Below are 12,086 nucleotides of genomic sequence, written 5' to 3'. Positions count from 1 at the left end.
GAAACGTTTCCATTGATGTATCAGTTTTATCACAAGGACTTCCCAATCCAGTTCAGAGCAGAGCACCAGCATACTGTTCGGCACTTAATTTCGGCAAACGCCAGCTAGCCAGCTTTCAGACTGTCAAGCGAAAACAACTGCTGGTCTCATTCTGTAACAGCAGAAAGAAACTGATGGAGCTGTCAGCCTTCAAAATTCAGTACCCCCCATCAGAAAGAACCATCTATGTCTTTTGATGGAGTGCCTAAACCTCACTTTGCGACTCGGTTGTTTATTCAGAAGCCGGGAAAGAAAAGCCAGAGGACAGCAACACAGCTAGTCAGGTATTTTTCCCTACTTGGCTTTTCTGCCCAAGTTATTTGCCCAGCAATCAGGGGGCTGTTTTCAGAAAGAGAAATTGAGAACAAGTTTGGAGAAGTTGTTATATCATGGAAACTGCAATTTGCTGGTTACACTGCCTCAAATATACACGCTTGGAAACAATTTAAGATTCTAAGACAGTTTATCAACTAAAAGTCCCTAGAATGACAAACTAGTTAGACTGGATTTCTCCAACTATTATTGGATTTCAAAACCAATACTGTCATTTATCATAATTCTTAGAATGATTTCATTAATTAATAACATAAGATCCACAATTTTCCACAAGATAACACGAAGATTTTACCCTGGAAAAGCCTTTTACCTTTAAAGCCCTGGAAAATGTTCTTTTAAAGCACTTAAGTAACTGTCCTTGAACTCAGACAAGCCACTGCAAAACAGCCTTACTACTATTTTCTAAATATTTCACTGGAGTTCAAAGCACTATTTTGAAAGTTTATCAAACCAGTGATAAGAAAATGCATTTAATTTCAGAAAGTCAATCAGCAATAAGAGTAAGACACACACCCCCCCTTCAAATATCTGAATCTTGCAATTTTACTATTTTCTTCCATATAAAGCTATTTTAAATGATCATCTCCCAAGACGGATGGCAATCATTTATAAACTTAGCAATTGGTTGAATGATAGTTATCAACGTTATTGGTAACTACATCTAACAAGCATCTGTAAGGTTTTTTCTCTCATACAACTTCGATGTATATCATGTGGCATCCTGAGATTTACCCAAAGTTTTATAAAAAAAAACTTTAACAAAAATATACAAAACAAAAGCTTGAAAATTGATCAGAAAAGAAAGCATAGTCAAAAAAAGCATAAGTGATTGACTTAAGTGAGGACAGAAACACACAGGGGTATTACCTTTAGAAATTAAATCAGAATGGCAGAAGGACTCAAAACCAACAGCAAAATAGGATAATTGGACGAACACACCAAAAAAAAAATTCTTTAAAAGAAACAACCATTAGCACATTTAAATACAGGACCATAAATAGCAGAGGTTTTTATGCTTAACTGTATTATGTCAGCTACCTGGAATTCCTCTTTTTCCCTCCTTAACAGGATCGTTGACCAGACTGAATTAGACATAATCCTTAAGCAAGCTTTTTATGTCAAGTTTCAGAAAACCAGCAATTCAACAGTATACCAGTAAAATGGAGATGACTTACTAGGCTAGCACACTGGCTGTAAAACTTTGGTATTTAGAGTCTGCCTTCAGTCACAAGTGAACTACCATTAGGGTATCTTGGTCTTTTTCTTGATGTGATGAAAGTTATCACAAGTGCTAGCAACTAGGCCTGATCGTTTTTGCTTTTAGTAAATTTAGAACTGTGTTATTGGCAATGACTGAAGAGTACAGGCACGGATACCTGGCAAAGCTTTTTTTCACAACCAATTCAAGTTCATGTTTGTTCAGGTTCTCCTGTTAATTGTACAAAAATGACAAAATTGTGTATTAATAAAAGAATCATAGAATCTATCTCTATATGAATGCATGAACTCTGATTTTTTTTTTTTTTTTTCAGTTTCCCTCATTCTCTCCAATGATTCTGGCCCTCCTTCACAATCCTAAACTTAAATTCATTCCTCTTTTTGGAATTAATTCCAGGTTAGGCAGCAAGCTATGCTGAGAAGAGCCTGGTCTCATCTCCAGGCACTAATCCCACCTACATTTACTACCATAATATATACTACGGAGACACTTACGTCCTTTAGAATGGGAGAGTAGGAACTCCTAATTTTGTCTAGCATTAGCACACATTTTTCAAAGCACAAGCATCTCAAATGGAAAGGCTACAAAGCAAAGTAGCCGGTATTTCACCTAAGCAAACAAAACTGGTATATCCACTCCCGTAACCCTGAAATAAACAATACAAAAAGGATATCCTGTCCAGGAAGCAAAACACGCTAATTTGTATTATTCTCACTATGTTTAAAATTGTTTTTCCTTATTTTCATAAAGCCTTTAAAGTGCTATAAAATTGAAGATCTGTTAGTAAAGGAGGCAAGCAAACCCCTGCCATTCAGAAGCCATTTCAGATCCCTTTTCCCCGTCTCCTAACTGGCACTGCTACAAACACACTCTTCCCACTTCAAGGCAGGCAAAAGTCAAGCGCTACAAAATCATGTATGAACACTTAAGAAACACAAACTTAAATGACGAATGATGTGTTTCCAAAACAGATTAGATTTAAAAAAGAAAAATAAGTACTCGTGAAGTTCTTAATGACTTGTTTTCTCTCAGGCTACTTATAAACCCAGTTAGCCAAAACAGAATAATAAAATGGCCTACCTTAGAAGTAATCCATTTGATAAGGATCAGAGCTAAACACCAGATCAATGCAATTCCCATTGGATCACCCCGAAGACCTGAAGCATAATCTCCTCCCTGATCCCCGCCAGTGCTGGAAGCCGTGTGAGGGTTGAAGAGCCTGAGAAGTAGCGCGCCGTGGTAAGGCAGAAGGCAGGCAGGCGCTGCCTGCACCGCCGACAGCTGCGCGAAGGCTGCAGTCACCTGACAGCCCAGCAATTTGCTCCGCGTGAGCGGCGCTGCCCTGTCTCGCTGCCAACTCCGTACTCAACCAGAGGACACGGCAAATAGTCGAACCATACTAAACCCTACAGAAATGCTAAAGGAAATGAAAAACCATGATTACATGCTTCTATAACGCATATTTTAACACAGCAAAGCTTGCTAGACTACAGGATCAAACTCCAGTACTCAAAGCACCGGAGCTAATTCAGGATACTGCCTTGCCTTTAAATGCTATGAAGAGCCTCATTCCAACAGATTTCACCATATCCGATATTCACACGTTCCTTTTATCTCTGCCACCTGGAGAACTGCTATGAACTGAACTTCAAAACATATTTCAGGCTTGCTTTTATAGCAACTTACTATAAATAATGTTGATGAAAGAAAGTTAATGCACTGAATGCATGCAATCACTGAAACCAGTCATGGTTCTCTAATGTCTTCTTTTGTCTCTAATGTCCACTAAATACCAAGCCAACCTTCATACTACCTTTCTAGCCACACATACTCATGCCTGAACTGGCATGTTGCTTCGGCTTATTGCTCCAAGGGTTGAACTTGCCTACAATCCCCCTCACCCCCCCGGCACTTTCCAGGGTTGGAAAGCAGACTAACCTCCTCTAACAGCACTGATTACGCAGCCAAGAGGTCCTATATACTTGGTGAGGCTTTGAGATTCATTTTAATTTTTGTCATTTTAAGCTGACAAAAAAAGTGTTTCATTTCAGAAATGCAAAGAAATCTCAAATAGTTTGGAAAAAAGCAGCTATGGAGGGAAAAAAGAACAGAGTGCGGGATACTGAGGAGTTTAAAAGGATGAAGTTGAATAACTGAAAGGAAAATTATATGAAGATGCTGCTCTTCCTATAATTATTTTTTTATTATAAGAAGATCATATTGCAAATTCCAATATGTGCACAAAATACAAAAGTTAGCGCAGATTACCAAAGGAGTAACTTTAGCGCTGAGAAATTAATTTCCTCCTATCCACAGGAAAAGGGGACACATGCCACAGTGGATGTTTACTGAATGAAGGAGAAGACTCAGTAAGTGGGATAGGGCTCTTTGTTACTTATAATATGATTCCCAATATTTGGGCTGGCTTTTAAGCTATAATCATGATCTCAGCACCAGCTGTGGGTTCCTACAACACTATTACATTCCAAACACATATCTTCTGCTCTCTCCCTTCCCCATGCCCCTGAAAACCAGTCAGATCAAAGCCATAGGCAAGAACATTCAGAATGGACCTTCTGGTACCTCACTTAATGAATACAGCGCTTATCTAAAGGTCTGTCAAGTTCCACCCAAAATACAAACTGTCACGGAGGTAGATTTAAAAATGTTACCATCTCCAAACACTTGACAAGGTTAAGACACCCTGACAATTAGTCATCACCAGTCTGATGTAACTTTAAAAAATAAAAAACCCACACACACAATAAATGGCATTAGGCTATATGTGCATTAGCGATTTGGCACAACTGGAGCACATCAAAACACAGCTGCTGCTGAGGTCTTTACACCTATACTATATGAAGCCCAGGAGGTTTTTTTGCAGGCCATATTTACTCAAACTTCCTGAACCGTACCCTACCACAGGAGGTTCAAAGCTGCCAAAAATGACCGATAACTGGCCAAACCTCTACAACCCTATCAAGGATTAGAGTACATTTGGTGCATGAAAGGAGTGGAATTGGCTTAGTTTCTTTTGAAAGGAGTCTAGTTAGCACATACCGAAACCACTCTGGAAAACAAACAAATTGGCATGATAAACAGGGACAATGAGGCGATCTGCTTCAAGACTGAACTCTCCTCCAAATAAAGCTCTAACACAAATAACCTTACACTCTTTGAAAGGTCAAGCATTTCTCTGTCACCGCTATTTTCAATCCCTGATCAATCTTCTCTGTTTTCCTGTCACAAAACACACGAAGATGTTCTTGGAATGTGTGGATGGTCTTATCCCCAGTGCATGGAGCAAGCCTTTCTTCCACCGATATCGGAAACACATTATGTTAGAAAACATCGTGATACAAAGTAATCACCCTTTCCTCTTTTGTCTTCCAATAGTAAGTGGTTAATTAATTAGCCCCCTCTTAAGAGTTTTTCGTAAAACTATTGTCTCATGCATAAGTTTAATACCAGAACACAGAAATAAAAATATCTGCCCATCTGTTAAGCACCACTACAGCATTATTTAACTATGGCTTAGAAATGGAAAGACTGTTTCAGAAATAGGATTCTGAATTTGGAGACAGAGGAAGACCAAAAAGTGCACTGGTTTGTATGAGAAGTATAAGAAATCAACAAAGAAGCTACCTGTTTCTTTTGGGGAAAGTACTGCTTTGAATAACCCCATTAACAATTCTAAGGTGAAGGTGAAATAAATGATGTTTTACAAGTATATGAAATAAATTAGTCAATGTCATTAGCAAGTATGGTAAATCCTCAGGTACAAGACTACATAAGATAGTACTAAATTCCCTCTGTGATAACATACTACCTATTATACTACCTAAGTTCTGGGAGTGCAATCAGTCACCCTTGGACTGTGGACATCACCATCAGTCTCAGCTTCATCTTGAAACGAAGGAGCACACCAGAAAGAACAGCTATCATACATTGCATTTTTTTGTCTTTTAAAAATTATGGAAGTTCCTAAGGCTGTTTCATTTTTTCTTCTTTTTTCCCCCCTGCTTTTTAACAGATTCTTTTTCAGTTTTTCTAAAATTCATTTTCTCAATGCATGCAGAGATACCATGTTTGATAAGGCAAGATTTCCAGTACTTAACACTCAAATATAGCATACAAGTCATTATCTAGTTCCTCTGTCCTTACCGTCAGCTCAAGCGTACAAGTGCAACTGCTGTCTCTTACCATTTCCAAACAAAGAAACATAAATATCCCAATGACTTCAATGTAAACTTAATGATATACAGCACTGTAGATGCATCTAAGCAGTCAAAGGCTGTTTTGCTGCAGTTTTTGCATTTGCTGAGTAAACCTTTCTGTGTAATTCTTTATAAGACAAGAATTCATTATCAATACAGCAGAAAGCACCTGGGGTCTTGCAACAAACAGTTGTTACAGAGATTCCACTAAGGAATTAGCTAAAGATACCAGTTTGCTCTCATTGTGAAGCTGGCATCACATGGGACCAGCTCCTACCGATTCGAAGTAGCTCTCCATTAATATGCCCTGGTGATTTGCAAGGATCCAATTATTTCCATATAGACTCCTAGAGATCTGCATGGGTCCACATGGAAACCCATTATTTCCTATTAGCATACTCTGTTATTTGAAGTACCAAGTACAGGATCGCAGTTTTACTTGTGTATTTCTAAATACCCATCTGTTCCAATCCTTTTCTCTCTCTTTTTTTTAAATACATTTCAGCAGTCCTGAAGAATGACTCAGTGTTGCCTTACAAACCTCAGTAACTACTATATGTACAGAAGCATCTTTAAATGCTCCCCCCAAAAAAACATTTCAATAACACCTACAGGAAATCCAGAGCTGAAGCAACAGCACCATATTTCACAGACATTATTGGGTCTCATATGATGCTCCTGTTTAAATGCAGCAGGGCTTCACAGATCTCCACCACCACGAGATTTTATGCAGAAGTTTGAGGCCCGTTGCTAATCTCTCCTACTTGCCAGAATGACCTGATTTCACATGCATGCACTTGTACACCTGGCCCAGAAATGAGATCTCCATGGATTCTCCTTTGCCCTTCAAACACCCCCTTCCAGAACAGTGGCTGTGGCACACTGATTTCTAGGATATGCTCCCGACTGGCATATTACTTGTTATGGACCAGTCAGGGAACTTAACCATATTTACATTAACAGCACGTAAAGACAGCAGAGGAATAAGCTTATCGGTTACCAATGCATCCACACGTAGTGGGGGAAAAAAAAGAAAAAAAAACAAACAAAAAAACCAACCACTCAGCTCTCAACTAATATCCATCTTTTCTTCACTTTTCTCCCTGCTTCATTATCTATCATGTGTGATCTCTCTCTTCAGCAGACTTCACTAACAAAGAATAATTAAATGGTACTCTGAGACATATTCTTGTAACAAATGTGGGTAGCTATTACTGCAGCCCAACCCAACCACTAAACACTGCACTCAAGGAAAAAATAAGAGGAAAATATGCCATTATTTTTACGGATAATGAGAGCAGACCTTTTAGAATTTCACAACGTATACAACAATGAGCAACTTTTACAAATGCTACTTCTGCTTATGTCTTAATTTAAAATGTTATCTAACCATTTTACTTTCAATTCAGCTTCTTACGTAAAAGATTTGCCATGTTAACCTATGCTGCAACTAGGTACAAGATTCCAACTATTCTAGCTGCTTATTAATAAAATCATAGAATCATAGAACCTTTTAGGTTGGAAGAGACCTTTAAGATCAGAGTCCAACCATAAACCTAACACTGCCAAGTCCACCACTAAACCATGTCCCTAAGTGCCACGCCTACATGTCTTTTAAATACCTCCAGGGATGATAACTCAACCACATAAAGCTACATATCAGCTAGTAAGTAATAAGCAAACATGAAAAATTAAAGAAAGTTAGCAAAATTCACCTTCATTACCACATATAAATCATCATTGCTACCAAACTCATTGCAACTAAACTCAAAAGGCTGGTTGATCTTAAACCAAGGGCTTAGAACTCCAGAACATGAACTTCCAAAGCCAAGGACGGCTACAGATCCAGAAGACAGAATATAGCAATTTCCTTAAAGACCACTTTTCATTATTAGAAATCTTTCATTTCAGTCTTCAATAAGATAGAAAGAGAAGGAACCCTGCCTTAGAAAATAAACGATCCAATATCAATAAATGAAGGGAAGCCAACAACCTACATTTCCATACCACCACTCATTCATCAGCTACTCTAACGTAGCAATAGAAAACTATCAGGATAATCCTATGCACACTGCATTTCCAAAAGGCATAAGACATAGTTTGTGTTTTATAAACAAATCACATAAATCTTTGCCAAAGCAAGCGCGTTATTAAATATTGCATTTTTTCTGATGGCTGTTTTTAACCTTTCATCTTATTTGCTCAACATCATGCTTATGCAGGTTAATAGAAATGGCCATGTAACACTGAAAAAGTGACTCGGCAAAAAAGCACATATCTTAGTTGAGGGGTGGATAAGAATGCATTTTTAATTTCCTTGCATAGATTAAACATCTAGAACCAGATTACTTCTTTCTAACATGCTGCTTTTGCAATACAAATTAGAATACTCTCAGTGCCTCTGTCATATCATGAACTTTAGTTAATCTTCTGGTGATTTGTTTTACCTAACATAGTAAATTTCAGAGTTTCTACAAAGAACATACCATTACACATTTAAAGGATCTAAACTGGATCATTTGTCACTGTGCCAGTTTGTACCATATAACCCTTGTTGTTATGAAAACATATCTAGCCAGAGAACTAAAGTTCTACAATACAGTACTCTTTCTCAGTTTTTTTCAGACACCGATTTTCTGAGGCTGCTTACTTACTATTGCATTTTAGGGCTTTGTTTAAATCCACAGAACTTAGATTTCTGCTTCTCTCCAGAGGAGAGATGTTGGCAAGAAGCTATACTCCACTTTTACCAAGTCCTCTTTAAAGAAACAAAAAAAGTATTAAAAAGTTAAGATGACAGTCTACACATGCATATATGTCATGTTATTTAGGAAATATTTATTTTTCAATTGTCTGTTGGACATAGTGAGGCTCATTACCTTGGACAGAAAACAATTTTAGCATGGTCGTACAGATGCTCATCCAGGGCTGGTCTACATCAGCTGGTATCTGTCCACACCTGTTTGCAGATACTGTCATCTGCTCAGTCACAAAGGGTGTGTGGCACAGCAAGAAACTGGACCAGTTTTAGAGTTCAATACGAATGCCTTCACCCGTGATTTTGAAGAGTTAAAAAACGGTACCATTGTTACAAGACAAACCACCATCAGGGCCTCAGACTGCAATCCATTCAGTAAAGACAGACTGTTCTGAAGGTGAGATGCAAGAAGTTGAGTTTTAGCTGTTCTGAGTTAACGTGTTTCACTATTAAACACACCTTCAACAAAGACTGAATGATATCTGGGAAGCAAATAAAGAGTAATTCCAATTCCCACGTACTTCACATATTGCAAGTAACCTGGCTATGTAAGTGAAAACAGATGAACAGTAATGTGTGACAAGAAAAGCTACCAATGTTTTAGACTTTGCAATAAAACATTTATGTTCTATTTCTAAAGCACATCCTTTGAACAGTGAAAGACTGTCTTACTGTCTGTCTTATATTTAACTGGAAACCTAAATAAAAAACACTGAGGTTACAATCTCACAGAAAGACAACATCACAAAATTGTCAACACATCACAACACCAGAAAAGGAAATTACAGAAATTTAAGTCACAGTAGTTGCATCTTATAATTCTTCATAAATGATCTACAGAAGACACACAGGACAAGAAGCTTGTCATCTAAATTCAAGGCTTTCACTCTTTTCCTTGGAGAGCAGCTTCTCCAATAACTTTTATTCTTATATGAACACTACTAGCTCACCTCTGCAGCTTCACAGCTCCTAGAAGTGTGTGTGTGGAAAGAGGCAGCATAGGAAGCAATTGGGGCCCCCACAAGCAGCAGCTGCATGAATGAATTTCCACAGATGTGTCTGTCTAGCTCATGAACCCAAAGAAGAGAGCCATGCAGTGCAGTGAACAGAGGCTAAAAGGCATGGGGGCAGGGTACAATGTGAGCTGCTCCTTTTGCTTTGCTCCCTGGCTTCTCTCTCATTCAGACATGAAAAGCCATCAGCAATTAATAGATCGAATCAAAAAACCTAAGAGCTTCTATTTGGCTCCTGAGTGATGGATAATCTCCCATAACTATGGGGGCTCACCTCCCTCTCAGCCTCAGAAACATCTGCCTGCAAGGTTCTTGACTAGCAAGTTTTCACTACTCAAGCAGAGCTAAAAGATACTTTTAACCCCTGATACACATTTCAATTCACTTTTTAGGAAGTATTTAAAGAGTAGTTTACACAAAATTAAAATATTGACATCTATTGGGACTCCCCAGGCAACACAGCTTCCATTTATTATAAGCAGGTATTTATGCAAGAATTTTAGATATAATTTTCAAATTTTATTTTAAAAAAAATTTAAGAGTTCCCACAGAAAAAAAAACACATCTCAGTATTTCTCCAGGCACACAGGCATATGCTAAGGATCCAAAAATATGATAAACATTAAAAAGGCAGTAATAAAGTCACGTTTGTTTCTGGTTCCTTCCTAGCTATCACACAAAAACATGAAAATATTATGTTGTCAAAAAAGATTAAATTTCAAGGGGAAAGCTGGAAGTTTCTCATTAATAAATTAAGCAGATATGGCAACAGAACATCTGAAATAAATCAAGCCTAGCTTTTATTTTCCTATTCTGTGATCATTTCCATTAAAATAACTGAATGACTACACAGGACAAACACTGAAATGGTTACACCATCTGCTGTCAAATCCACAAATCAATATAGTATCTTATTTATAATATGATGGCATTACAAATGAAAATAATAATTAACTTAAATAGTCATTGCGGAATTTATAAAGATTAAAGAGATTCAAAGAAAGATCAGATTGGCCGTGCCCAAGCATATCACAAAAATGCAAAGCACATAGCTAAGCAGCAACACATAGTACCTGAAATATAAAAAAAGGTTAAGAGAAGTTACATTGGCCAACTACATTCAACTCCTTTCACCTCAAAAATCTAACAGTTTAAGCTTTAAAAAAAACCAATCAACCCCAAACATTAGCAGAGTTACAGTTTTTGCCACAATGTTCTTTCCGGACAAAATTCATCTGGAGACTCATCTGCACTAAACACTTATTTCAGAACTTGCTCATGCACCATACCCAAAAATGCTTGTAGTCTCCCATGCTTTTTTCCAAGAACTAATTAAAGCTACACCCATTATGGTTAAGCTGACCAATTTCAACTGAACTGGTTAAGCAGACCAGTTTCAGCTGAACTACTTAAACTTAGAAAGTCTCTAATGAGACAGTAAGCTGAAAACCCTAACCTTCCAAATGCCACAGTTAACACCTGCAATTGCAACACCTTCCCTCACTTTCCAGGCTGCAATATATTATTGCCAGCTTCCCACCTTTTATTTTATTGAGTTACCAACACAATCCTGTCTTACATACTTCCAAATTCTCCTTCTCTGACCTGCAGCAGAGTCAAATTTCTTATAGCGAATGCTTTAAAAACTTGCTAATAAAGTTTAATAAAGGTATTTTCATGCAAAACTGATATTTTATAGACATTTACACATTTGTAAAACACGTAGTTATTGACTTCCATTAATATTTGGTTAGCACGTGGGTGCCAGCAATCCATGCATCCAAAGACTTTTCATCAAAAACTTAATATACTTATTTCAGTATCTCACCCACTATAGATAAAGCTGACCCAGTAACAGAGAGAGCTTTTCAGTAGTGCTGTGGCTTATGTCTGCAGGTGTTAAACTGAAAAAAGGACTACTGTGTTTTAGACTGAAATACACTGAAAGGGTTTAGCTTTCTATTACAGAGATGTCAGCATAAGATATTTTTTCTTGGATACAAAGAAAGAGGTTTTATTTTTTAAAAAAATACATCAGTACTAAGAAAGAGATAGCTGAAAAAGGAACAGAAGAATTACAAGCTTAAAACTAATACAAAAAAAATTCCCAGGCAAAAAAATCCATGATTGCAATCTCCTGTTAGGGGGAGGCATGGAAGGAGGTATGGAAACAGGCATATAAAGAAAGTGTTCTATTAATAGATTAATACATTTTTGATACACTTCACAGCTGACACATTGACATAGAAAAAAGGTGGAAAGCTAGTAGAAAAAAGTTTAGGGACTTCTTTAACTACAACTAAAATCCTTCTGCAGCCTTCTCAAAAATACAATCCTTCTCATTATTCAACCTGAAAGTGCATTTTATCACATTTACAACATTTTGCAACCTCCTACAATTAAAAACCACTTTCAAGTAATTTTTCTTACAGGGATTTCACAGCAGTATACATCTGAACTTAATAATCCATTTTTGAAGGTAACCATTTTTGATGCTACTTTCA

General features: G+C 37.4%; 1 protein-coding gene across 7 annotated transcripts in view; it reads right to left on the bottom strand.

The window, feature by feature from the left end:
* Positions 1-12,086, bottom strand: part of PDE7A (phosphodiesterase 7A) — a 78,561-nt gene that overhangs the window by 41,031 nt on the left and 25,444 nt on the right. The window contains exon 1 of one of the 7 annotated variants that reach the window (XM_072852407.1): positions 2,675-2,821. The exons of 4 other annotated variants lie outside the window; for them this stretch is intronic. In XM_072852407.1, coding sequence (XP_072708508.1) covers positions 2,675-2,734 — 60 coding nt within the window. In that variant the 5' untranslated portion in view covers positions 2,735-2,821. Of the gene's footprint in view, positions 1-2,674; positions 2,822-12,086 lie in introns of those variants that run through there. 2 more of the 7 variants (XM_072852409.1, XM_072852412.1) reach the window with 2 other exon arrangements.

The sequence above is a fragment of the Ciconia boyciana genome, chromosome 2 (genome assembly GCF_034638445.1).
Source record: "Ciconia boyciana chromosome 2, ASM3463844v1, whole genome shotgun sequence".
Lineage (NCBI taxonomy): Eukaryota > Metazoa > Chordata > Aves > Ciconiiformes > Ciconiidae > Ciconia > Ciconia boyciana.
The sequence above is the reverse complement of the archived record's forward strand: the minus strand, read 5'-3'. Positions and strand labels throughout refer to the sequence as shown.